Source organism: Podarcis filfolensis (genome assembly GCF_964270895.1).
Source record: "Podarcis filfolensis genome assembly, chromosome: 1".
NCBI classification, from domain to species: Eukaryota; Metazoa; Chordata; class Lepidosauria; order Squamata; family Lacertidae; genus Podarcis; species Podarcis filfolensis.
Genome location: NC_139604.1, coordinates 77,032,360 through 77,058,809, shown reverse-complemented (window position 1 = coordinate 77,058,809; position 26,450 = coordinate 77,032,360). Strand labels below are relative to the sequence as shown.

At 41.0% G+C, this 26,450-nt stretch overlaps 1 protein-coding gene across 2 annotated transcripts in view; it reads left to right on the top strand.

The window, feature by feature from the left end:
* PRMT3 (protein arginine methyltransferase 3) overlaps positions 1 to 21,546 on the top strand; it is a 60,652-nt gene extending 39,106 nt beyond the window's left edge. Inside the window, exons 13-17 of one of the 2 annotated variants that reach the window (XR_014544456.1) lie at positions 783 to 869; positions 9,433 to 9,483; positions 9,661 to 9,748; positions 20,720 to 21,134; positions 21,165 to 21,546. Coding sequence is in view for 1 of the 2 variants with exons in the window: in XM_083598904.1 (XP_083455030.1) it covers positions 783 to 869; positions 9,433 to 9,483; positions 9,661 to 9,748; positions 20,720 to 20,829 (336 nt within the window). In the remaining variant the exon portion in view is untranslated. Of the gene's footprint in view, positions 1 to 782; positions 870 to 9,432; positions 9,484 to 9,660; positions 9,749 to 20,719 lie in introns of both variants that reach the window. The other variant, XM_083598904.1, reaches the window with a different exon arrangement.
* Positions 21,547 to 26,450: the final 4,904 nt, after the last annotated feature.

The window sequence follows — 26,450 nt, the reverse complement described above, 5'->3', positions numbered from 1 at the left end:
CAACTGGACCTGATGGTCAGGGGGGGGGTCCCTTTACCTTTACCTACCCAACAAATATGTGTGAAAACACTATGTGGGAATTTGTAGGGATTAAAGCTAGACTGCTGTAGTAAATCTGAGGATTGTGCCTCACCTTGATTTGATTTTCATGTGCCCTATTATTAGGACTCTGATGATGCCATATATAAGACTCATCAAGCCATGAAATATGCTAATCCACCTTCAGCTTAGAATTGGTTTACATGTGATATATCTTCAATAAATATCAGTTTTATGTAGGAACTTGTATGTACTTGACACAGAGAGCTCATTTTTCTGCCGCTTCACATATAAGCCCATTTTTTTCTGAATGGAAGCATTATCCCTATGAGAAACATATCTGTAAAAGAAAGCATCCTGACAATTTTAACTTTCTGGTCGTAGGCTGAAGAACATAGAGTCTAACTGCATCCCAGTGAGACTTCAGAGTCCTACCCCCAGTTCATCTTCTGCAAACAGCATTGCAAGCAACTTTTGAACCTTAAGAGTTTCATTTATCATGTGCTTTTAGAAGACTGCAGTTATAAAGCCAGTGGGAGTCCTGAGCTTGCACTTAGAGGCTAAACTTTCCAGTTTTTTGCCATATACACCTGGTAGGCAACTAGTTTCCATGTAGGTTGCTTTTGAGAATAAGCTTTATTTCAGGTCTATTATGCAGAGATGATTAAAACAGTCTCCATAGATTCCACTCAGATACTAGGATCCTGCTTTGTTCTCACACAAGACTTTGCACTTTTTTGCAGCGGATAGATTGCCATGTTGCATCTGTTTCAGAACTGAATTTTTCATCAGACTTCACTCTGAGAGTAACAAAGACTTCAGTGTGTACGGTAAATATTTTATTTCAGCATTTCTTGGGGTTTGATTGCTGTGTTTTTGAAACCTTCGGTCAAAGCCTTCATTTGCAAACTAGCTAGCTATCGACCATGGCTACGGGATTAAATGTTGGCATTACCTGGTAGCCGTTGGTGTGTTACAATCTTGTCAAGCTGTATAATGTGTTCCTTACACCAGCAGCTATGCCATTCCTCTTAAGTCCTCTCTCTTCGGGGCCAGCCATGTAGAACGTTATTCCCCCTTTATTCCTGATGTAGATCTTCACTCAACCCTTCTGCGCTGGCAGAAGAGGGGCACCAATTTGTGGTCGCCTCAGGTACCAAAGTGTCTTGGGTTGTCCCTGTTTCTCTTTCATCTTCCTTATTTTTTTTACATTCTAATACTTTTTTACTCTTTTCCTGTGTAAGCTTGTTTCACCATTCCTTCCTTTCCACTTGTCACAAGCTTATCTGCTATCTCCTTTTAACAATTTATCCTCCACCCACCTTCTGAACTCTTTGTGACCCTTTTCATATGGAGTTTCTCCCTTTCTCACTATGAATTGTAATTTTTACACCCACTTTTCCAGTAAAGCGGTTTCTGCATATTGCCTTCACATATATCATTGCTTGTGTCTTCCTGTTTATTTGTGTGGGTTTGGGGTATGGGTTGTAACTTCATTTTCGAACCAAAGCATGTATTTGTTGCTTTTTATATACACTTGCGTTCTCCAGCCTTAAAAATATAGTGATACAGGTGAAATGTTTGGTTTGGAAGTTTCTAGTTTTGGATCAGAGATTTGTGGTGTTGCGCAAAAAAACCAAAACACTTTGTCAAGTATTGCGTACTTCATCATATAAGATTATTGACATCTTATGACCAGAATTTCCACTCCTTTTGTGATGGAGTATAGCAGTTTAGTTAGAGGCTGACAGTCCATCCATCACATCAGGCTGCCTAACCTTGCAGTAAATGAACAATAAATCCATTATATGTATTGGAGATTTTGAAGATGCTTTAAAAGTGTATTTCTTCAGCTGGACAAATATTCACCCTTGATTTTCTGTATGTAGAATTTTAGTTTGGGTTAAGATACAAGAATAAAGGTTTAATGTCATAACATTTTTGGTCTTAAAACTAATGTGGCTGTTTTTCCCCTTTGAAGAAAGATGGGTTAGAGTCTCAGTTCAGAGTCAAACTACATCAACAGAAGTATAGTGTCCAGATCAAGCGAAGTAATAGTTCCACTCTATTATGCCTTGCTCAGTCCACACTTGGAATACTGTGTCTAGTTACTGACACCACAATGTGTGTTTTCTATTTGATTTAGTCCAGAAACTTAAGGGAAGAGGAAGTTGAGCGTTGTTCTTCAAGGCAATATTTCTATTTTTAGAACCATTTGGGGAGAGTTCCAATCAATTCATGTTGCAACTATAAATTCCTTAGCTTTACATTGGGATATTTATGGGTCAGGCACAGTCTACAACATTGGAAAGTAGACTTTGGCATATATCTAGAGATTCATGTTCAGCCACTCTTAGAACTTTAATATACAGTCACTGACCCAGGTTTGCAGGTCACTGTGAAATTCCTACCCATCTTGGAACAGGCAGCTATTAACATTTTAACACTCCCTCCCTCTTCATAAATCTGCCTGTTCTCCTCTACCCCCTGCTTTCTCATGACCCAAACACCTGCCATGTGCAGTGGAGCTCTAGGCCGCCATTATTGCGGGCCTGATCCTCTGTGCCATTCCCCAATCCTTATATGTCAACTTCCCATCTCTATCATAGATGCAAGCAAAGTGTAAGGTGTGTGTTTAGGCAAAGTGGGTTGTGAAGCCTGTGAACAATTTTACTCAAAATAACCATTTCAGATTTCCGTAAATAATTGTATTTTGGCTGTTCGAGCCATACAACCATTTTATTCTTCAGTGTCTTTTTGGCAGTTCATTTCGGACCAAGCTGACCATGTGTTTGCATGTTCTCACCATAGGCCAATTTGAAATTTCACATATATAAGGAAACGTGCAGCCCATCCCATTTCACCACCTGAGGTGAAACGGGAATGTGCCTCTCCCTGCCCCCCTGCCACACCACGCCTCACATGAGATGAGGAGCATTCCTCAATGCTTTAATACTCATCTTCTTTGCCCCGGGGCAGAGAAGATGAGCGGCACTGTCATGCGCTGGAATGCTCCCGGCAAGAGGGAGCATTCTGCAAGCGGTTGAACAGGCAGGGCACCGCCTCTTGTGCTTCCACCACTTTACCCAACCTCATGGGCTCTGTAAGCAAAGAGCAGAAATACAAGCACATCATGTGCATGGATATCTGGTTCCCCCCCCCAATAGGTACTCTTAAAATGTCTGATAATCAGCTTTAATATATTGCTACATTCACAGAGCTTTTGGGATTAAGCAGGCTCAAAAACTAAATTAAATTGCCCAAGTTTACTTGATTGAAATCACAGTATACATACTAAAATTAATGCGCTTGATAGATGGTTTCCTCCCTAGCACAAAACAGGTATTGTGAGAAGCTTTTAGTTAATATCAGTTATTAAGTTCAGTTAGGGACGCGGGTGGCGCTGTGGGTAAAACCTCAGCGCCTAGGACTTGCCGATCATCAGGTCAGCGGTTCGAATCCCCGTGGCAGGGTGCGCTCCCATCGTTCGGTCCCAACGCCTGCTAACCTAGCAGTTCGAAAGCACCCCCGGGTGCAAGTAGATAAATAGGGACCGCTTACTAGCGGGAAGGTAAACGCCGTTTCCGTGTGCTGTGCTGGCTCGTCAGATGCAGCTTGTCACGCTGGCCACGTGACCCAGAAGTGTCTTCGGACATCGCTGGCCCCCGGCCTCTTAAGTGAGATGGGCGCACAACCCCAGAGTCGGACACGACTGGCCCGTACGGGCAGGGGTACCTTTACCTTTATTAAGTTCAGTATCAATTGCTGTTGATAGGTTCTTGGTGGTGTTAGCGGTGATCTAAAATGTTACTTATTAAGTTTTGCTATATGGCTAAGACTTCAGTCCTCCACCCACTTACCTGGCAGTAAGCCTTGTTGAATATGATGAGACTTACTTCTGAGTGGACATGGGTTCGCCCTAAAAGCATGGAATCTGCCTTTGAGGGCCCTTTAAAGACTGCTGAGAGTTCTGCCACATGATTGACTGGTTTCGGGGTTGGGAGCAGTAAGAATAGGCAATGCAAATTTTAACCCTGCTTTCCCCCTTCTGATTCATACTCGGGTGCTTCCACACATAACTTCTGGCTCACCCACAGAGGAGGTGGTAGATTAGATAACTCCCCATATATGCAGGAACTTATTTGCTTGTAATTTTAAAAGCTAAGGACTGCCATGCTCATTGCTGTCTTGGATGCATTAAATGTTGTTGTGTTAGCTAGAGGGAAACGGTGGTGGTGGTGTGAAGAAAGCAGGATTAAGCATATATTGACCTCGTTCACTCCCTGACAACTTAACATTATCCTGGGGGTGGAGTGTTGGCATCAGGGGACGCATGGCACATACTTATGCTGACCCAATTTTGCACCCAAATTCTCATATACTCTCCAATGCGAGGAAAAATACCCTTCTACCTCAATCTGTATTGTTGAAATTGTGCGAGCCAGGCAGCTACTAATAGACCCAAATCTCAGGTATCACCACTATAGGTCAATTAAAGGTAAAGGGACCCCTGACCATTAGGTCCAGTCGTGGCCGACTCTGGGGTTGCGGCGCTCATCTCGCTTTATTGGCCGAGGGAGCCGGCATACAGCTTCCAGGTCATGTGGCCAGCATGACTAAGCCGCTTCTGGCGAACCAGAGCAGTGCACAGAAACACAGTTTACCTTCCCACTGGAGCGGTACCTATTTATCTACTTGCACTTTGACGCGCTTTCGAACTGCTAGGTGGGCAGGAGCAGGGACCGAGCAACGGGAGCTCGCCCCATTGCGGGGATGCGAACCGCCAACCTTCTGATTGGCAAGTCCTAGTTCTGAGGTTTAACCCACAGCACCACCCGTGTCCCTATAGGTCAATTAGGTTATAGCAATAGACTGCTGAGATTTAGAGCTAGGTGAGCAGGAATCTATTATCTGGCTGCAAAATTCAGCAATTCACTACTATAGTAGGGTGGAGAGAATTTCTCCGCCATTTATTTCCCCTCCATGATCTTTGCAGACCCCAACTTGGAAGTGATGAATGAAAGAGGAACTGCTTTCATCAAGGAATAAAAAGCTAACGCTTTGCCATATGAGAAGCAGTTTTACAAGGCTGAAGATGATTTAATTTTCAGACAGTATCAAACTTTGAATAGTATGGTACAAAGACTACTTGAATAATACCTAATGTGCTCAGTTATTCTACTTTTGAGATGGAATGAGGCTTTGTACAGGGTGCAATAAACGAAGTAAATTTTCTTCAGTACCCCCCTCCCCCTTTGAAGAGTAAGGATCATTCAGTAATCTTGAGGTACTGAGTTGTTTTCATTTAAGAAATATCATTTTAAAAACAAAAGTGGTATTTCTGCACCAAGAACATAGTGATTGTCTGTCTCCCTCTCCCTCTCTGCTTACAAGCATTTCATCTCCATGCTTGGATAAACTCCATCAAAAGCACATTATCCTCCTACTTCTGTGGCCAGCTGCCTAATTGTATCTGCTCTAGCTGCATGCTGTTGGAACACGATACTGACGAGGAACAAAAATGATAAATTACTCCCTGCAGCTGATAGCGATGATGGTAACTTTTAATTTCCTCTCTCCTAAGTGAATTGGTCAAATTGCTTTTAACTGGTTTCACAGGGGTTTGTATAAATCAGACAGGGATTTACAATTGGGAACAGAAGTGTTTTCCTAGAGAAGCGGCACAGGTAAATGAAGAAGCAGATTTGAGATTTGCTCAAATCTGCGCTTTGCTCTGTTCTTAAAAAAATAAAAATGAGCCTGAAATACAGGATAACGAATGAGTAAACTGTGGGTGTTTGACCATCTTCAACAGACACTGATTTTTTTTAGAGAGAGACTGCTTATTTTGTGGTTTCTGTGAATAAAATTGTGCCCCGCTGTGGCAACAGAACAAATAATTAAAGCACAGAGCTGCAATATATTTGATTTCTGTGAGAAACCATGCACACACAGAGAGAGACACACCTTGTACTTGCAGTTCCCAGATTGGTTACATTATGGCTACTGATGTATGATTATTTACATGTTCCCAGTAATATATTTGGAGAATTTCTACATTAAGGCAAACTAGCCTGGCTTATATTTCAATGTTAGCTTGGTCTGTGAATTGATTTCACAGGTCTGCATACAGGCTTAATGATCACATTTGCAGCTCTGGTGCTCCTCCTTTTCCCCTCTGCATAGCTGACTTGCTTTATGAGCAGGAGAAATTTGGTGTGGGGGTTTTTTTGGTGAATTTCTACATCTCATTAACCTCCTTGCTCTTTTTTGCTTGCCTACTTTTCAAAACAACCGCCTTCCCCTCAACATGCAGAGCGGTTCTGTCTGTTGATGGGATGTTGAGAACAGAAGGCAGAATAATTACTCTACTGCGGTGTATCTTTAACAAAAAGCATCCTTTCGCAGTGCTCAATAGGCCAGATCTTCAGTTATATACGACCAATCCCATTGTGTTTGCTTTCAATTTCCTACTGGTTACTGTTCAGAGAATAGTGTTTGAATGACTCTAGTGGAGATGCTGGAGTCTATTGTGATTATTTCTCTGGGGGCCTATATATCTGTTGTCAGACGAAGTGCTGTGGTGGGGAAGGAGGTAAAAGCAAGTACAAGTCACTTGCATGTAAAACAAAATAATACCTGAAGTAACTGTTTCTAAGAGCCAACACCATTTTCAGTTTTATTGCAGTTTTTATCTTTATATTCTATTTTCTACGCTGACCTTTCTGCTTTAACTTAAAAAATATATTTTGTATCTTGTCTCAAAGCTGTTCGTATAATGTTGGATAAAAGGTCAAATAAATAAAAATGATTGCTCCGCTAAATTACGAAGCTATCTAATCTCTCAAATGTATATAGCAAGTCTCAGTTAGAATGCTTCTGCAGAAGATGAACTGTGAGGAAGTACACTGGTCTTTCGTTCGACAGCCAGTCTGTAATATTAAGAGATAAAAGATATATGCAACTTTAAAGAAGGAAGACAGAAAACTAAAGTGGGAGGAATGGCGTAACATTAGTTGTTCAAGCAAGCCTTCCCCTTTAATAAAAAAACCCTGAAAAATATTTATGTCTCTGACTGTGGCTTTGACATACATCAGACAGTTCCACAACCGGGAAAGAAACAGAATATAAAATATCATAGAATCCAGCAATTTGCACAGAAAGGGGAAACATGAATAGCAGACATTCAACCAAGTTTTACTCAGAGTAGACCTGTTGAAATTAGTGGGCCTAACTTAGTCATGTTCATTAATTTCAGTGCGTCTACTCTAAGTAAAATATAGTTGAATAACTCTCAGTGTGTTTTAAAATTGCCCACTCATGTGGTAGGAAAATTAAAACACAGGAGTGTATGCAGCGTTTCATGAACAGAAGACAGCTTGCACAATGTATATTTTCCCCTAGAGTCCCCTCCCAGCCTTTCCAGAGACTTGGGAAGACCTAACAGACATTGTGGATGGTGATGTGAAAAGTGCAAGACCTCTGTGCCAGATTTGGGGGAATTCCCTTGCCCCCTGCAGCCCTGTGGAACATAGCCCACAATGTGGGGTGACTCTCTGGAGAGGCTTTTTAGGGGTGGTGGGGAGAGGGAAAGATCTGTTGCATGACTTGATATAAGGCAGCTTCCCAGCTTCCTGTATGACAGTGGAGAGCACTTTGCTAATAATGCAAAGGAGGGGAATGCATTTGTTCCATTGCCTGGGGTGATGAGGAAAGAAACCCAAATAGTTAAAAAACATAATTTGCTTATTCAGTATTTCTCCACTCACACGATGCTCCTGCTGGATGGAGAAAAGGGAGGAGTCTGCAGCCCTCTGAAAAACTGCAGTGCAAGGCTGAGGAACCCTCCAGGGCCATGAGATGGGTGGGGTAGGGAGATGGAAAGGGAAGGGGAAAACAGGTGAAAATTGTCTCCCCACCCTTTCTTCAGTGGGAGGCTCTGCTGAATCTGGGCCTCTTTCACTTCATGGGAATCCGGCCTGTGGAATATAGAAGCACTGCAGTTGCTTCGTTAGGGTTTAGCATTCTGTTAGGTAAGGTACTGGCTAAAGTCGAATAGAGTCTAAAGGGCAGGTTTTCGTCCCCTTGTGCTCTGAAATGGATGCATCATCCATTTGGATTGGGTAGTGCTAGAACATGACTGACACACTAGAACCATTCCAGATGGTTGTATTCACTTATTGATGTATTCTTGAAGGACCTTGTCACCGTTTGGTGCTTATCAATACCAATTGCAATTTAAAACTTCCCAGTTATTGAGGAAAACTCGTGAACGATGCTTCATTCTTGGTGGCGGTGGGGTGTTTGACAGATGTCCTTCATGAGCGGCCTTTCATCCATGTTCTTGTACAGAGAATGCTGCCCACATGCAGATGCAGATTTCTGTTTGAAAGTTGCATCAGTCAGCAGCAGACAGTGGGGAAAGGAACCATGTGGTGCTCACTAGCCATGGTTACTTGAGGGAACATTTTAGAGTTTGTATCTATTGAATCCATGCTTATTGGCTGGGGTGGGATTGAGAGCATAATTAGGCTTTGTGGGTGTTTAGCAATATGTAGGCCACTTTCCATTGTTCTTGCAACTGGAAGATGGTCTTAACTGGACTTGTATGTAGCATTTAGCTTCTTGTGGTTTAGGCATGTAGCAAAAACTAGGGAGTGTGCTGTCACAAGAGGTAGTGAGGCTTTTAGAAGAGGATTAGACCAATTCATGGAAGATAAGGCCATCAGTGACTACTAACCCTGATGGCTGTGTTCCACTTCCACTGTTGAAGGCAGTATGCCTCTCAAAGCCAGTTGCTGGGATCACAAGTGAGGAGATCTCTGTTGCACTCAGGTTCTGCCATGGGCATCTGGTTGTTGGACTAGAAGGGCCTTTGGCCTGATCTTATCCAGAAGCTCTTCTTACTTCCTTCTGATCTGATGCATTTTCTGCAACACAGTTTGATGCACCAGAGGCAAGAGCCCTCTTAAAGTAACCAGACAAATGAATGCATGCTTTGGACAGTTTTGGTTGGCTTTGGTAGTCTTTTCATTTGTACTTTGATTCTGAGCAGTGTATTTGCAGTAGCTCCCCATTCTCCATACCCTGGAAACACAACAATATTGCTTCTATTACAGTAATGAAAATGGAAGGACAAACCTTAACTGAATAAAGGCCACAGCTTTAACCCTTCATACTTGCTGGCCTTAAACAACATGTTAAGGAGCCATTGTATTTGCTGAATGACATCAAGGTGGTTGAGTTTTCAGTTTCTTTTGAATGCCCGTGCCCAAGCAAGAACTTGGTATTACTCAATATATTATTTCCAGCAATTATATTGATGATATCAATAAACACTTCAAGGATAATGAATGTGAAGATTGCTGATGTTTGTTTATTTCTAAATTGCAGGCAGTTGCTGGATATTTTGATATATATTTTGAGAAGAATTGCAGTAAAACAGTGAGTACATGTTCAAAATTAATTTAAAGATATATATTTTGTCAGCTTTTTGCCTTAAGGTGTTTTGGAATAAGTCTGTTTTGCTGTTTCAACCATTTAATGTATGTGTGCTAGATTAATGTAGCATGATATTAAGTCTTGTATGTCATCACAGATTTTTGAACTCTGTCACTGCAGGTATTGTTCTCAACTAGTCCCTGCTGTACCAAAACACACTGGAAGCAAACAGCATTTTTTTTGGAGAACCCAATTTCTGTGGTAGAAGGTACAGTATTTTTTTCTTAGCTAAATATAATTTCTATAATACTAGATTCTTCTTGACACGCTTTCAGATTTGTTTCAAAAGCTGAAAGTAAACACTTGGGAATTTCCTGCACAACATCCAATAATAATTTCCCTCCTGCCTTATTCTATATGTGAAAGTTCTTGCTTTTAGGTCACCAAAATAATGTGACTAGAGGCTTACAAGGACTTTGCCTCATGCAGTATTGCATTATGAATGCTCTTTCACTAGATAGATGAATACACATACTCTGCACATAGGCAAGTAGAACAAAAGAAAGAGGACTAGGTAAAAATATTTCTCCCCCATATACTAGCTTTCTACATGCAGGGACTTTTTACATGACAGCAATCAAAACTGCAACCCCTGTCATCTAGCCAGGAGTTGTAAGAGTCCAAGAAAGACTTTGGTACCTTATTTCCCCAGTGAGTAGTGATGTTTACATACCATGTCATAATGACTTGTTCGCACTACATGTGCAGAGCAAGTCACTGTTTGCTTAAATCAAATTTTACCAGCATATTACTTAACGTGTTTTAGGTTGAGCATACACTTCATGTACAAGTAGTGTATATTTACAGAATCTACCCGCATTCATATGCAGGGAAGAGTATGTTGGGCCATAACTTCCCAAGGGAGAGAAGGAAAATGCATTCATACGCAGTGGCTTCAGGGGTGGTGAAATACACAATATGCACACACAGTTGTTCTCCATGTGTAGCTTCTGCAGTGGAACTGTGCTTCTGGCCACGCTCCTGATGGTACTGGTTGCGTGGCTGGGAAAGCAGCGTAGGAGCAGCTGTTCATATGTAGACTGTCTGATTTTATTAAATTTCCCCTCCCTTCCTGCAGAGAGCACTGCAACCAAATGTGGCATGACCAGTGCAGTATTCAGGGTCAGGAGCAGGGCCAGCGGTAGACATCCACTGCCGACTTGTCCACATGTAGAAGCCGTGCATGAAGAAAGAATTAATAAGGCCACTGTACCCTCTTAGTGAAGCAGGCCTTAGTTGCTTTTGATCTATGTGTAGTCCAGGGGTAGACAACATGGTACCCTCCAGATACTCCTGGACCACAGTTCCCATGATGCCTGACCATTCACCATGCTGGTTGGGGCAAATGGGAATTGGAATCCAATGACACCTGGAGGGTACCTGATCTAACCTGAAGAATACAAGACTCCCTTTGAATGTAGTCTCTTGGGCTGCTGAAATGGAGTAAACAGTCCAGGAAGATGCACTTTCATGTATTGAGGCAGGCATACATGAAACTTTCTTTGCCCAGTGTCTCAACTCCAAATGTGTGTGCTTGAGTTGGATTTGACGGTCTTAGGCTTCTAATCAACCTTTTTCCACAGGTCATTTTAGCTGACGTTTCTTGCTTGTTCTACATTAATAAATGTGCAGTGGCATTTGTCAGAACACACTTAACATTAAAAAATAGGTGTCTGTCTAATCTACTATAAGAACTCTGTTAACTAAGGTCCAGTGACTTTAAGAACAATCTTAGACCCTGAGCATATGGACCTAATAAGTGCATGATCTTTCTATACCAGTGATCACAGTAAATCTGGTTATCAGTATTTCCTTGTCACGTGTTCCAGAATCCATACATAATTTACTCTCCACCAGAACTTCTGCTTTTGTTTAACCCTTCAGGGTGGAGTTGAAAAGGGAGTGAAGGGGAAAATGGGGGCACAAAGAGGGTTGCAAAAAAAGTGGGTGTAGGAGAAAGGGATTGAAGATGAAAGCAGCCATTTCCTCAAAGTCTAATTTCTTCTGATTCTTCTGATTTTCACATAAAAACATTCCCAAAAACTCACTAGCCAAACTTCCCTGATAACCTCCCCTTTTCCTTCTGCAAACAAGCAACTTCATTCACTTTTGCACTGTGATACCACTTTCACTCTTCAACCCAATGTCCTTACCCAATTAACCCAAAGCCTCTCTTTTTCACTGACCAACGTCCTAGTTTTCCTGTTGGTTCCTAGGAATGCTTCTAAGAACTGGTGTACTGGTTTTAGTGTTCCTAAGCTCAAACTGGTATTAGTGTGCTGTTTATAGATTTTCAGTAAACGTGCTAATTTCCTTTTGAGACAGTAAGCTAGTTTCAAATATTATAAAAAATTAATTCTGATTTATCTCTCTGATTTATCTCTCTGGTCCCTCTTGGGGTGCCAAACATGGGGATATGTCCAAATCTCAATGTCAAAAGCTCCCTCATATTGCAGGCTTGCATGTAAGCAGCACACTTCATTACCAGCCCATTCATCAGTAAAGTGTATATGTCTTTAAAATTTAAAAACCGTGGATGGCATTCATTAATTTCAGTGGGTCTACTCAGAGTAGGACTGAGTTGAACACAACCCATAGGGAAGAAGAGTGTCAAGGCTAATTCACATATGACTTTTGCAGTAGTTGCCCATTTGACAGAATAAATCACGTGACATATACATTAAAAATGTCCATCGGTGTGTACATATTTTCTCCTACCTAGAATATTAAACTACCAAGGCTGAACTGGTCTTCAGAAAAGTGTTTTCCTCTGACGAGTTTTGGCTGCACTGCTCTGCTGTGTACAACCTTTTAAATTGCTGTGGAAAACAACAAACATTTTATTTTCACTGCAAGGCATTATCAAGAACATAAAATGCAACCATGTGCTGTTTTATTGCTAATGGGTTTTGGGTGGTTTTCCCCCCTCTTTTTTTGGTTCAAGTTAATGGTTTTTCTCCCGTTCAGAGTAAGTCAGTACAAAATCTTTTTTTTTAAGATTTCAAGAAAAGTTATATTAAACATTAGGTTGAGATCGCAGCCTGGTAAGTCAGAGATGCTCTCAAGCATATCCTTTCTATTTTGGCGAGAAATAAAAAACTTTTAAGAGCTGGAAGACTTCTAATTTGTGGTAGGCTTCAAAGCTAAAGACAGTTCTTGCATAAAAACACCATTGAGCATTCATGAGGTAGCCTTGTGAAATCTATGGGGCATATCTATGTCAGTCAAGAATGTACTTCAAAAAATGCCCTTCAAAGTAGATAGCTCCCCTTGTCTATAACATATTAAGGCTGCCCTTTCTTCTGTCATTTAGCTATGCAGCAAGGTATTACGAACAAATGGAGCATGGTGACAGCATTCTGTTGTACCTCACTGTGAATTGCCATCATATTCTGGAACATCACTCATTCATATCAGTTCCTATCACTCTAGTTAGAAAAATCTTCCTTTGCAAATCTTACTTTGCACTATGCAGACCAAATCGTGGCTGCTTTAATGAAGTTCAGTGGGACATGCATCCTTTCTGGACAAAACTCCTCCCCCCTTTATGGTCATGGCCTCCGTAATGTGCAAGAGATGCCTTTTTAATTTAACACACACACCCCAGCAAAGATAATACGCAATATACAATACTAGAAGCTTCTCCTTTGCTTGTCAGCTCCCCTACCATTCCTCCATTAACCCCCTTCCCACCCCATGCCACCAGCTTTCCCAAACCCATTTCTGGAGCCACTTCTGTCTTCTGTTCTGCAGCCCCCCTTTGCACCCATTTTCACCTTCATCCTCATGTCCTTGCCACTGCCTCCCCCACCATTTGTGCCACCCCACCCCACCTTACTTACTAACCACCCCCTAGTAACCTCCTGTATCCTCTTCCTTCTCCTCCTGCACATTGCACCTAGTAAGCATACTTTTCACCTCCTATTTTGGGGTGAGACAACCATTTTGTTTATTTTTCTGGTCCTCATACATTTTGAAGTTCAAATTGGTTATAGTTTGTTTTTTGCAGTATTTGGATGTGCCTTTTTTCATTTGATTCTGCTTCACTGATAAGCTCCTTTGAAGATTTCTATAGCAGCTGTACTTAGAAGGGACACGGGTGGCACTGTGGGTTAAACCACAGAGCCTAGGGCTTGCTGATCAGAAGGTCGGCAGTGCGAATCCCCGCGACTGGGTGAGCTCCTGTTGCTCGGTCCCTGCACCTGCCAACCTAGCAGTTCGAAAGCACGTCAAAGTGCAAGTAGTTAAATAAGTACCGCTCCAGCGGGAAGGTAAACGGCGTTTCCGTGCGCTGCTCTGGTTCGCAGAAGTGGCTTAGCCATGACCCGGAAGCTGTATGTCGGCTCCCTCGGCCACTAAAGCGAGATGAGCGCCGCCACCCCAGAGTTGGCCACGACTGGACCTAATGGTCAGGGGTCCCTTTACCTTTACCTTACTGTTGTCCCATTGGTTTTTTGCTACTGCGTGCTTCACGTTGGGGCCGTTTCCATGATCCCTTGGATTTCACAGGCCATAACATTTGAAAAGGCGACTATAACCAATCTTTTCTGCTCAAGGCAGAGGAGCTCCTCTGGATCCCCAATGGCATTTTCTAGCCTTTTATTGTTGGGTACAGTGAAATGTAGTCATTCCAATCTATTTTCTCCATTTGAGCACTGTTTCTGTACTTGCATGATAATCCCACAAACTTTCTGGACTTCCGGGTTAGCGCAAACGGCTAATGGCGGATTCCCTCCGAGCTCCGGAGGGAATCGGCTCCTCAGGAGTTGGGTCTTGCCGCTGCGGTGACGCGGGGACCCTTAGAAATCACAGGCGCGGAAGCCTGTGAACTTGGTGACTCGGCGGGCACCATTTGCGCCCCCCCGACCTGTGAAGAAGCCTTTTTAAAGGCTGCGGAACGGGGGACGGGGTGAGTGGCGCGGTGCTGAGAGTCGACTGCTTCTCCTGGGGAGTGAAGCCGCGAGCCATGGTCGGAGGGCGCTGACTTTTTCCTGTGAACAATCGGACCCTAAAAGTAACAACCCGTGAGTAGTACGGAAATTGGACTTTTTAAGGAAATTTTCTTTGGAATTTGGCACGATCGGGGAAGGCGCAAACAGGAAGTCCGCCTCCCCACCTTGTAAAAAATCTAAAGCAAGGACTAGTTAACTAAGGTTGAGAGAATTGTTTCTTCGATAAAAGATATTAACTTCACGATTTGGCGATATAAGTATAAGTAATTGTGCTGGAGGATAAGAGTTAATTTTGAGAGTTGAAGTGCCACCCCCCTGGACCCGGGAGTGATTCGCGAGAGAGCCTGCTGAGGAGATATAGAGGAGTTTGACAGCTGTCAAAATTAGCTGTCAAACAGGAAAAAGAGAACTTTGTTTCTGCTGTCTCTGCTGGATACAGTTGCTGCAACCTGGTTATATTTTGTTGAAAATAAGTAAGAACTGATACAATTTAACCTGACTTTTGGATTTTAACTGGAAAGAATACTAAGTTACCAAAATCCCTCTAGAGGGGATTTGGGACATTACAAGAATGGCTGGAAGAGGGAAAATTCGGGCTGGGCTGGACAGAGTATTTGTTCTTCTGGGAAAGTTACAAGGCCAAATTGATGTTTTGGCTACAAATGTAAAAACCTTGAGCTTAACAGTAAATAACATTACGGAATTTGATAAGGACTTGACTCAGGAAGCCCATGCAGCTGGACAAAAAGAGAACTTTGAGAATCTTGAAAGTGTGGAGAAAGAGATATATGTTGCTTCTGAGGAGAAGGAAGGAGGAGCTGTAATTTTGCAAACGACAAAGGAGAGCCAGAGGCCTGATACCATGCTCACAAAGGGAAACAAGAAATCAAACCAAAGGCCTGACAGGATGACTACAAAGGAGAATAAGTATTGGATGATGAAATTCTGGTTTAAATTGGCGACTGAAGAATGGAGAGATCTTGTGTGGAGACCTGAAGACCTATGGATTACAAATCTGATTAAAGTGGAAGCTGGAGTTTTTGGGACAATTGGACTTTTGGACCTTGCTTTTAAGTATGGAGGTCTGGCTGGAAGAAATATGGACTTTATTGGGACAGAGCTCCTCCGAGATTTGGAGTCTAATATTAAGGACTATCAAAAAAACCGGCAGAGAGGAACTGAGAGAGAATTAAGAGCCTCGGACGTGAGATCTCCAGGCTGATAGAAGATTAAGACTGTTGGATATTTGTTGGGGATCGAAACCGGGAAAGGGGGTGGTGGGGTTTGAGAATTCAAAGGGTGTATAATTATGATCTGTTTTACTTTTCTTTGTTTGGTTATTAATATGAAAATTGGGAAATTCGTGGAATGGAATTTGGGTCGACTTTAGAAAAAGGTTTGTGTATTGAGGTACAAATATTGATGTCTATAAGTTAAAATTGGTTTTTCTTTTTTTAAAAAAAATGAATTAAATATTAAAAGGTTAAAAATTGGGGATAGGAACTTGTTGAACAAACAATTTGAATAGGAATACAAGAAGGGGAGGTGTGGGGAAGTCTGGGAAATATGGTAATGAAAATATGGAATTGTAAATTTCATGTGTTTTTAAATCTTTTTTCTTTCTTGCATTTTTTTTGTTCTTTTTGATTTTTTTTGTATTGAATTTGAAAAATCTTAATAAATATTTCATAAAAAAAGATAATCCCACAAACTTTCTGTCTTGTCTGAGAGCTATAATTGAGTCCTAATTGTTGTAATTGGAGCTGGTCTTCTCTTTTCCCCCTTTGTTTGCACTGGGAATGGTTGAATCATCTTGTGCATCCCCAGAGAGTCTGTTAATTAGGTGTCTAATAAATATTATAAACAAATAATATCACATCATATGAATAGTTTGTCCCATAAGTATGTTGTAGTGTCACTGAGTAGCCCTTCGGTTTAAGCAAGAGGCTCAATGATACATGAGCAGAAATGCTAAAACATACTCAGCCATAGAGCAGTGCCTTTTTAAGAGGGAAAAAAACCTACTAATTTTGTATGCTGCAGAAACAGCACACTTCTTGTTCCGTTCCTGTTTGCTGTACTTTTTACTATGCAAAGCCAACTTAAGTGTTCTCCAAGGGAAGAATGACAGTACTGCAGTAGAAAGATAATGCATTCAGTCTTGATCAAACCATGACATGACTTGTGCCTTCCTTGCATCTTATTGAGCATAGGTGATGCAGCTCAGTCTCTGGAAGCGTTTTCTGCAGGGCATAGAGCAGTAGAGCTGTTGAAAGCACATCAGTCATTTTATATCTATATGGCATTGATTAATTGGTCTGATCTTCCTCTCTGTTATGATTACACAGCCATTGCTTTAGTTTAGCAACGGAAATGGCTGGGCACAAAAGATTTAACGTGGCCTGTTGGGGCGAGGAAAAGGAGAAGATCTTCCTCATGACAATGAATTAAACTGATTGTCTGGGTTGCTTAATGCAATTAACATGGTTATAAATAACTGGGGGCTGCCTTTAATGAAAGCTGTGGTAGGTTGTTATAGAAATGTTGCCTCTTACAGCTTGCCTCAAGGTATGCATCACTAGAGCTGCTTAAATAGCAAATTTAATTCATTTTTATGCAATTAAACTTAGACTGTGTGTTCTGATAAAACCCCCCAGGGGGTAGAATTATAACTCTACAGTAGGATCTGGTTGTCCACCTTTTTAGGGACATTTTGGCTGGCTTTTGTCTGCTGCTGTCAGACATAGGATATTTTTGTGAGCAGATTGGCGCATATTGGGCATATTAATCAATTCTATACATGTGTGTGTGTGTTTTAGACCAGCCTCTTTTATGTATACGCCAAATGATTGTGAAATCTTGTCTATACTGTCAAAATTATTTTGAGTTAGATTTTGCATCATTCAAATTAATTTTTTATGAACTAGTACACCTTCAGTTCTCAGCTACCATTAGTTTTCTGCTGCCTTGGGGTGTGGGGGATAGAAAGGGTTGGTTTTTTTAGGGCCTCAATTCTTCTGCTGCTCTTTTCTTTTGGAATTGTTTTTTTAAAAGGCCTCAGTTCTTCACTGTTGCATAACTGGTCATACACAACAATGAATAAGATTAATCCCATCAGCTCAATGGGTTCAGATGTGCCTTGCATTCCGACGCATGTATGGTCTTGCTGTTCTTGAATGCTTATGATGACTTCACAAAAGGCCCCTGTCAGCAATATTAACTAGCACAGAGATTTAATTCTGTATTTATGCAGTTATTGAATGTGCTTCTCAGAGCTTCTGACAAAGGAAACAATGGTGCTCCATAGAGCTAAAAAGGTCAGATTAGTTATATTCTTGAATTTATGAAGACTCCAAGTACAAAGAGTGTCTGCTACTCAAGATAATACTATAATAAAGCAATCCTGCAACTTTAAAGGCAATTATTTTAAAAGGCGGGGGAGGGGGGCTGGAAAACATCACATGTGGTACCAAATAGGCTTTTCCCCTTCTTCTTACTTTTTCTCATCAAACCAATCTCTAGTCCTGTTCACATGACATTAATAGAAGATTCTTACTTAGGAGCTGATATTTTAATACATGAAAGAGTCACCCGGTTCCAGAACAGGGATAGCTCTTCTAAGGAGATACTCCCACCCATTACATGTATGCATATTTTTGTTTTACACTAACAATTGAGATCAAATCATGATTTACGTAGGCTTTCTCCAGCCACTCAAAAATGTAGAACACATACCGTATGTTTTTATGCCAAATGTACATTACCTGTTTTCATAACAAATTACTGGACTATTTGTGAACAGAATTAAAAAATCAAACCATGTCTGCTGCGTTAGTTAATCTGGCATAAATTATGAAACTATTGATTATACTTTGCCAACATGCTGATTTTTTTCATGCATCTGTCCCTTATGAAGACGCATGAGGCATCTGGATGGGATATTTTAAGGTCTGTTTATTTAAAATAGCCATCAGTAATCATTCCCCCTGCAGTGATTTTAGTAAAGCTTCACCTTTCCTAAGGATTCATGCATTCATGAAGTTTTGAACTACATACAAATAGCAATGTTATAAAGGTAACAGAGTATGTATGAATGTATTCCCAAAATCTCCAGGCTCAATTTGCAAAATTATGTTTTGTGACATAAGGAGACACAAAGATTCATTTCTCTACCTGCTCTCTCAGAAGATGGAAAGAGTTATGAGAAAGGGTTGGATTGGCTGCAGAAGGAAAAGACAGGATTTCCTGTGGACCAAATGTTTTGGAGTAAAAGTTCTAGAATACGTTCTTTTATTGCATTTATATTTCAAATTTTAAAAAAAGATACAAGGAGGGGTGTTGCTTTATATAAAGGGAACAGATCGAACTGCTACACTGTTAGAAGAAAAATAAATAGGACAAATAAATTAGTCATTGCTAACAGTCTTCAGTGCCTGAGCACAGATAAGACTTTCCTAATTTTTCTATACAAGGAGAGGCATAAAATATGCAGGAAGTTGCACTTCCTGGTTTGAAGAGTGAATAGGAAAACCACTTTGGGGGAAAGCCAATATGTGCCTTAATTCAGGCTGCTTTAAGCTTAGTGCCACCATTCCATAGAATATATCTATACAATCCCATACATATGTCATTTCAGAATTAATTTCTACTGAGTTGAATGGAACTTACTCCCAGTTAAGTTACAGCCCAAGGCTTCAAAATTCTCTTAATGCTATCGTGTTCATCAGATAAAACCTTTCATTTCCTTGCTCATCTAGACTTCTGTCATACATGTTGGAGAATTAATGTGTTTGGTTATAAAAACAAGTTTCCCTCATCCCTTGAAGGTACAGTGGCTCTCCATTTTGTACAGTCTGCTATAGTTCTTCTAACGCCAAGTAAACACTTGCTCTTACATAAAATGTGCTGGTGCTGTCTTCAAAATTTATACCAAACTTCTTCTCTTTCTTTTTTATACTAGCAGCTTTATGTTCATCCCCTAAATTAATAAAACAATTGAAAACCTCTAAAGATACATAAAAGGTGGTAATGATGATTTTGCTCGCTGCTGAAGCACATTTGTCTCTGGGGTGGAATATAAGCAACTGCTTAATAGCAAATTAAACACACTTCGAAGGATTGGGACAAACAAATTCGGCTGAAACATCCAGGGATAATATTTAAATAAGCAGGATCTTTTTGGTACATTGCCAAAATATCTGCACTAAACACCTACCGAAAGAGCTGGCAAATCTTAAACAAAAACAGTCAACAATTTACTTTGTAATATAAAATAAATACATTGGGTTCTTTCTTAAATACAGGCAGTTCTTCAAAATACCCTTTAGCCAAATCCTTTAAAGTTCATTTCCACGTACTCATGCAATTACAAAGCATAGGACAGACTACTGCAAACAGATGGATTACATATCTAATGCTGTGATGTTTTGGCTGTGGTTTTTTTGTTTTGTTTTGTTTTTTAAAGCATGGTTGTTAAAATCTTCAGTTTATTAAAGTACCTGTGCCTCCATCTCCCATTAGATAACCTGACAGAGACTTCACAGAAGGTTATCAAGTGTGATTGCTTTTTATCTCCTTGACAAAGGTTTTAGGATGGTTGCTAGGTGCCAATTTGGATATCATGCGTTTATGTTTTAAAGGTCAAAGGCAGCACAAAAGTATGTAGCCACTTAGCTGCCTTCCTACCTGCTGTCTCTGCCCATCCCTTAGCCCTGTCTCTGTTTTAAAATCATTAGAAAGCTGTCAAACAACATATGTCATTGTTTCCAACAACTGAAGGGATATCAAAGCAATGGTGTTGCATTAAGTAGATTCCCTAAACCTATCTCTGAGCAGGAGAGAACCAACTTTATGGTTTTATGTGAGTGTGTGCAGAATTCTCATTAGGGAAATCTTTTGGAAGTGGTGGGTTTCAGTCTGGTAAACAAAAGGCAGAAGGACTTTTCCAGAGTCACTGGGGGCAGAATTCAGTGCTCTAGTGTTTTAAGGGTGACTCTTTTCTTCCTACTGTTGCATTAATAGGATGGTGAAGTTTTCAAAAATATGCCACCCATATATTCAAAAACATGCCACCCAAATGTGATCTCAATTGTCATGACTTTTTACCATATTACAACAAGTGCCTTCAATGAAGCAGGTGCCACTGTGCGTGCAAATTTAGTAACACTGTGTGTAACCATTTCCTTGGTAAACTAATAAAGTTGCTTCATTTGTGCATTGTTTTGTAGGTGAAGAACTGAAAGGAAAGATAACAGTCCACAAAAACAGAAAAGATCCACGTTCCCTCATCATAACACTTTCACTGAAAAATGTGAAGCAGACATACAGTCTTCAGTGAGGACTACTCCACAGCTGGCTTTGAAATGTATAAAATGAATAAAAACAATGGTTGTTTGGATCAACAACTTCGAAATACGTTTTTCTGGAAATGATAGTGCTAGAAAGTGTGTTCCCATAGACTGTTGGTTCTTCTCTGCAGGCCATTTCATACAATCCAAAGCAGTTAGTAGAAGAAACCACGAGGGAATTAAGTTTATTGCAAGTCTGCTATCGTGGACATGAGCAGCGCAATTTTTAAAAAATACTTTTGACCTGTTAATGAAATCATACTAAGTTGTACTCAGAGTAGATTCAATGAAATAAGTGAATTGAAGATATGCATGACTAAGTCAGTTGATTTCAATGGGTCTACTCTGAACATGGCATTCTTGGATACCGTTCTTGGATAGTTAAGTATTTAGAAACATACCCAAGGTTCTTGACAAGGAATCTTATGGGATTTACTTATTGCAATTCCCCCCCCCCCCAGTTTTGGCCTCCTTTAGATGGGCAAAACATTATTTTTCCTCAAGTATTTTTATATTACAACTCAAAAAATAAAGTTTTTTGTATTGACACTGTAAATTTATTATGTGTCTTGACTATGAGATTTTTGTATTGAGCCACCTGTTGAGACTTTGAGGTATCAGTCTTGTCAATTCTTTGTTTTGCTAACTTGTCACACTTGATATTATATGCCCTTCTACATACAGAATAATATCCCATCACCCATTAAGATTGTCATACTTTAAACCTGGAAACTATAACAAGACATGCACAATACATCATGACATACTATTGCCTATCTGCTGACACTCCAACTGATTCAGAATACGGCAATTGTCATTCATAATCAGTGCTGCTGCTTACAGTACATTGATTTGAGTTAAAGACCAATCTGGTTTTAACATGCACCTGGATTCTTTGGCTACCTGAAATAAAGAATAGCAAAAATGGGCACATAGTTTTTTTTAAAAAGTCATGTGCAATCTGCTGCAATACCATGAAAGATAGATGAGCATTCTGCAACTCTTTAGAAAAATACTCTCTTCCCCATCGCTACTAGATGTTTGAGGCTATGTGCGTGTCTTTACAACAAATGGTGCAGAGGGCAAGATGGCAGCATGAAACAGTAGGCACCGAAATAGGTTTATTGTGAATTTATCTAATGCATTTCCTGCCCTCCAGCATGCAGTCAGAAGGAGTGACTGCCCCTAGCCTTTTGGTAATTATCCTTGTCACCTCAAGGACACTCTGCTATCCATTTAGTCACTTTCTCCTTCATTCTCTATGTATTGCAGAGAATTCAAGTGAGGTACTTGAGTGTGTTTTGAGATGAACTTTAGAGCAGGCTGGAGGTTCTGCCTATTTCAAAGATCTGCATGTGACCTGCCCTCCACCTTGACATGTACACAGAAGTGGGGAGCGGGGAAATGCTAGTCGTAGCCAAAGGGGTAAAGGTACCCCTGACCATTAGGTCCAGTCACGGACGACTCGGGTTGCGGCACTCATCTCGCTTTATTGGCTGAGGGAGCCGGTGTACAGCTTCTGGGTCATGTGGCCAGCATGACTAAGTCGCTTCTGGCGAACCAGAGCAGCGCACGGAAACGCCGTTTACATTCCCACCGGAGCGGTACCTGTTTATCTACTTGCACTTTGATGTGCTTTCGAACTGCTAGGTTGGCAGGAGCAGGGACCGAACAACGGGAGCTCACCCCGCCACAGGGATTCGAACTGCCAGCCTTCTGATCGGCAAGCCCTAGGCTCTGTGGTTAAATCCACAGCGCCACCCCTGTTCTAGCCAAAGGGGTACACACCCTCATTTAAAGTGTTCTTGTCTGTGATGGAGGGAACTGCAAAGGTCATCTTATTTAGCAGAAAATCCACTGCTGCAGCACACCCAACAGGAGAAAATCCACTGCTGCAGCACACCCAACAGAGTCTGCTGCATGCCCACTTAGAAATGAGAGACCACCACTGCCATCTTCAGAGATAGTCTTCTCCACTGTTAACACAGCCAATGCAGTTGGGAACATTCTTACTAATGTTTAATCTAAATCATTTTCTGTTTTAATGTGAATCCGTTGGTTTAGGTCCTACCCTCTGGAGCAAAAGAAAACCAGTTTTGCCCATTTATGTAATAGCCCTTCAAATATTGGAAGAAAACTGTCATGTTGCCTTTTAAATATGGTAATCTCTTTTCCAGGCTAAACAGCTCCAGCTCTTCACATCCTTGTTCTCTATCCCCAAACCATCTGTGTTGTCATCCTCTAAATATATTCCAGTTTGCGGATCGTCTCTATGCATTTGCAGTCATTGGCTGGAAATATGAAAGGTGGTTAAATCTGCTTTCAACGAACAGCTGTATAGAACACTTCTTTTCCTCCTGTCTCCATAAGGCTATGGCCCAGGCCATATTGGGAATTAACATTGCAAACTGATTCTGCATTAAGTTTCAGTCACCAGGGATAATTTCGTGATGTTCCACCAAGAGTGCTTAACTGCCCTTTCATTTCCCTCAAAGATGGTTCTGTCAAGGGTGTGGGCCCAATACATTTTTGGCTAACAAATTGTCACTAACTCTCCCATTTTTAGAACTTGCTTTTGCATCCAAAATCTTTGCCCCTTAATTTACCAACCTCTTTTTCATCAGTGCATTACTAAAGAAAATAGTTCTTTTAATAAATTCTTACAAGTGGTGCTAATACTTAAAAATAAGATCTCAAATTAATCACATCACTAAATAGTTTATTAATGATGCAAAGCCACATGGGCTATTAAAGCTAAGAGGTTTGTCATTAGCTGATGTAACTACAGTTTGTGCAGACTGTTTTTATATTTAATGATTCCTTTAACTATTTAAGGCAATGATATGACTAGCCATTTAAGATGGAACGTTTGCTATATATAGGCACCAGGTCTGGTAATCATGAAGAGTGCTATAGGGTAAACTCCTGTAGCTAATAATTAAAAGTTACTCAGAATGGGCAAATGCTCCTGTATAATCATCATAAATCCCATTATTATTTGCATCTACTACCATTTTGCAATGGGCTATACCAAAATAATTTTCAAAGCTGCTTTTGGAGACATTTTCCAAAAGCTAGCTATGTTACACTGGGGAGAACACAGGAGCCCTATCACAGATAAGAAGCAAGAAAAAACTCTTGGACTGTGAGGTAAGCTATTACTCATCAGATGCCTTTTTAGTTCCTGGATAAATTAGAATTGATTGTATACATGTGGAGTTTCCAGAAATTCAGAAGTATGATCCAGAACAGTTTGACCCAACCTTTCCTGGTTATTTTTGCTAAAGTATAAAATAGGTTTTATCTCTGGGTGTCAAGTGTATATAAAGAAATAAAACGCTTCTATGGAACTGGAAAACAGTATTATCCCCACAAGGGAACTTTTCCATTTATAATACGCCACTAGATTATTTCGGAGTGTGTCAGCAACTGAGCTGCAAAACTGAGCATAGCTTTGTCATTGGACAAGGGAAAGCCATTAATATGGCGGCTGCTCTGGGTCTTTTCTTAAGAAATGAGCCACCTATTGGGGCCTTTAATAGATTTGGGGTTTTCCCCCCATCTCACACTTTCTTGGTTGTCCTTTGTTTTTAATTCTCTAGGACATAGTGTGTTTACTTTAATGAGATGCAGGGCCTGTGATCCAGCAGGAAGAGTGCTTAATCTTAAACTCGACAATGTTCTAATGGGTAAAGGAATGCAGAGAAGCATGACAGATCGTTTCATACAATCGCTGCAGCCGCCTGATTCAGGTCCTTTAAAAAGAGAGGGTTCTCCTTATTCCCAGACAATGTCAAAGTGGCATGATTATATAAGAGTGCTTACTGATGGAGAAGTTGGACTGCATGGTGGTGGGGGGCATACTGAAGAACACAAGGCTACCTGGGCAATCCTAAAATGTGGGGAGAGGGGAAATCTCACAGCTGAAGAACTTCCTAATCGTTGCTGCCTCACTCTGGCTAGCATGGAAGGTGATGGAATTTTCTTGTTTGCTCTGTCCACCACCCCTGATTTATTTATTTCTGTTGCTAATGTTCCCTTTGATATTAACATAATGGATAGAAAATCACTACACTCTTTCCAGGATTGGTGTAGGATTCTGCCCCCCTATTCAGAATTGTTTCATGGGAAGAAGGGTTTGGGATCCCGCAGATTGAAGTTGTTTGCCACATCCACCCTTTCTTAACACTGTGAAAAACTGATGATGGTACAATTACACCTGATGAGCTTTCTGGGGCCTCCTTAAGAGCGCAAGTGCTGCCTCCACCTGCAGTGTAATACTTACACCATCTCCCAATACATATTCCTTAGGCAGACTTTGACCTGCTTTAGAAGTGCAGCCTCTAGTATCATTCATAAACAAGGGACACTTGAAATACATAGAGCCTACAGATGCTACCAAATGAGAAAATTGGGATCAAGTGTGAGAAGTCATGTCATCTTGGCCTACTTTCCTTGCTACAGGAAGTATCGAGCAAAACAGGGAAGCAGAAAAGGAAGTTGATAAACTCCCATGGTCCGGTCAGTGTCTTGGACTAGGTCAAATCCCAGCAAAAGCAATAGTCACCAAACATTGTCCTTCGCTCACATGTGAGTACTGCAAGGCTGCCTCTGCAAATAGGCAGAGTGATCAGCTGCTTCAGGCAGCAAACCCTACTTTGTGTGTGCTGCTGCTTCCTGCCATTCTTCCTGAGCACCCTAGTTTGCATTGCACCACTTGAGCTGAAATGCTGCTGTCACAGAATCATAGAACTGTAGAGTTGGAAGGGGCCACAAGGGTCTAGCCCAACCCCTTGCAATGCAGGAATCTTTTTGCCCAACCTGGTGCTCAAACCAACAGCCCTGAGATTAAGAGTCTCATGTGCTACCAATTGAGCTATTGTCTTCTGTCAGTTTTGAAGCAAGAGGCAACTTCTACCCCAGTCTGCTTCTGTATGTGAAATAGAAGACAAACCAACTTGCCCTTCATCTTGGGCAACAAAGGGTTGTATCCAATGTAGTGCTAAGCTGAAATCACTTAGCAATATACTCTTTCTGATACCAAAACATTTTGCACCATCAGGACATTGTTGCACAAAAGAATGCATAGGCAAGTAGCTGCTAACTATGTTGCACAATAGATTGTGCAATCTGTTACACAATTCATTTCTGCTAACAGAAATGTTGTGTTGGATTCCTTGGTTGTGCAACATTAAAGAACCTTTGCACTAGCAGAGAACATTGGATGCAGCCCAAAATGTCCTCAGCTGGTCCTAGGGAAAATAGCAATAAATTAAGTTCCAGATTTGGGGACTTTATTCAAGATAATCTGCACCATGGGTTGGAAAACCTAATGGCATTCTGCCATGCTAAGATAAACTTGCCTAAGCAGCTGGGAAAAGTGAAGGAGATGCTGTTAAGGTTTTTACTAAACACTTCCAACCATCTCAGATAGGTGCTGGTAACAGTGGCAGCACATGAAATGATCCATTATAGCAACTAAATGCAAGTACCATGGAATGAGCTCAGTGCTGCTTTTGACTTTCCACTGCTGCTGTTCCTACGGCTGTTGGCAGTGGGTAACCAAAGCAAAACACACACAAAAAACCACTTAATGGGGCCCATACAAATT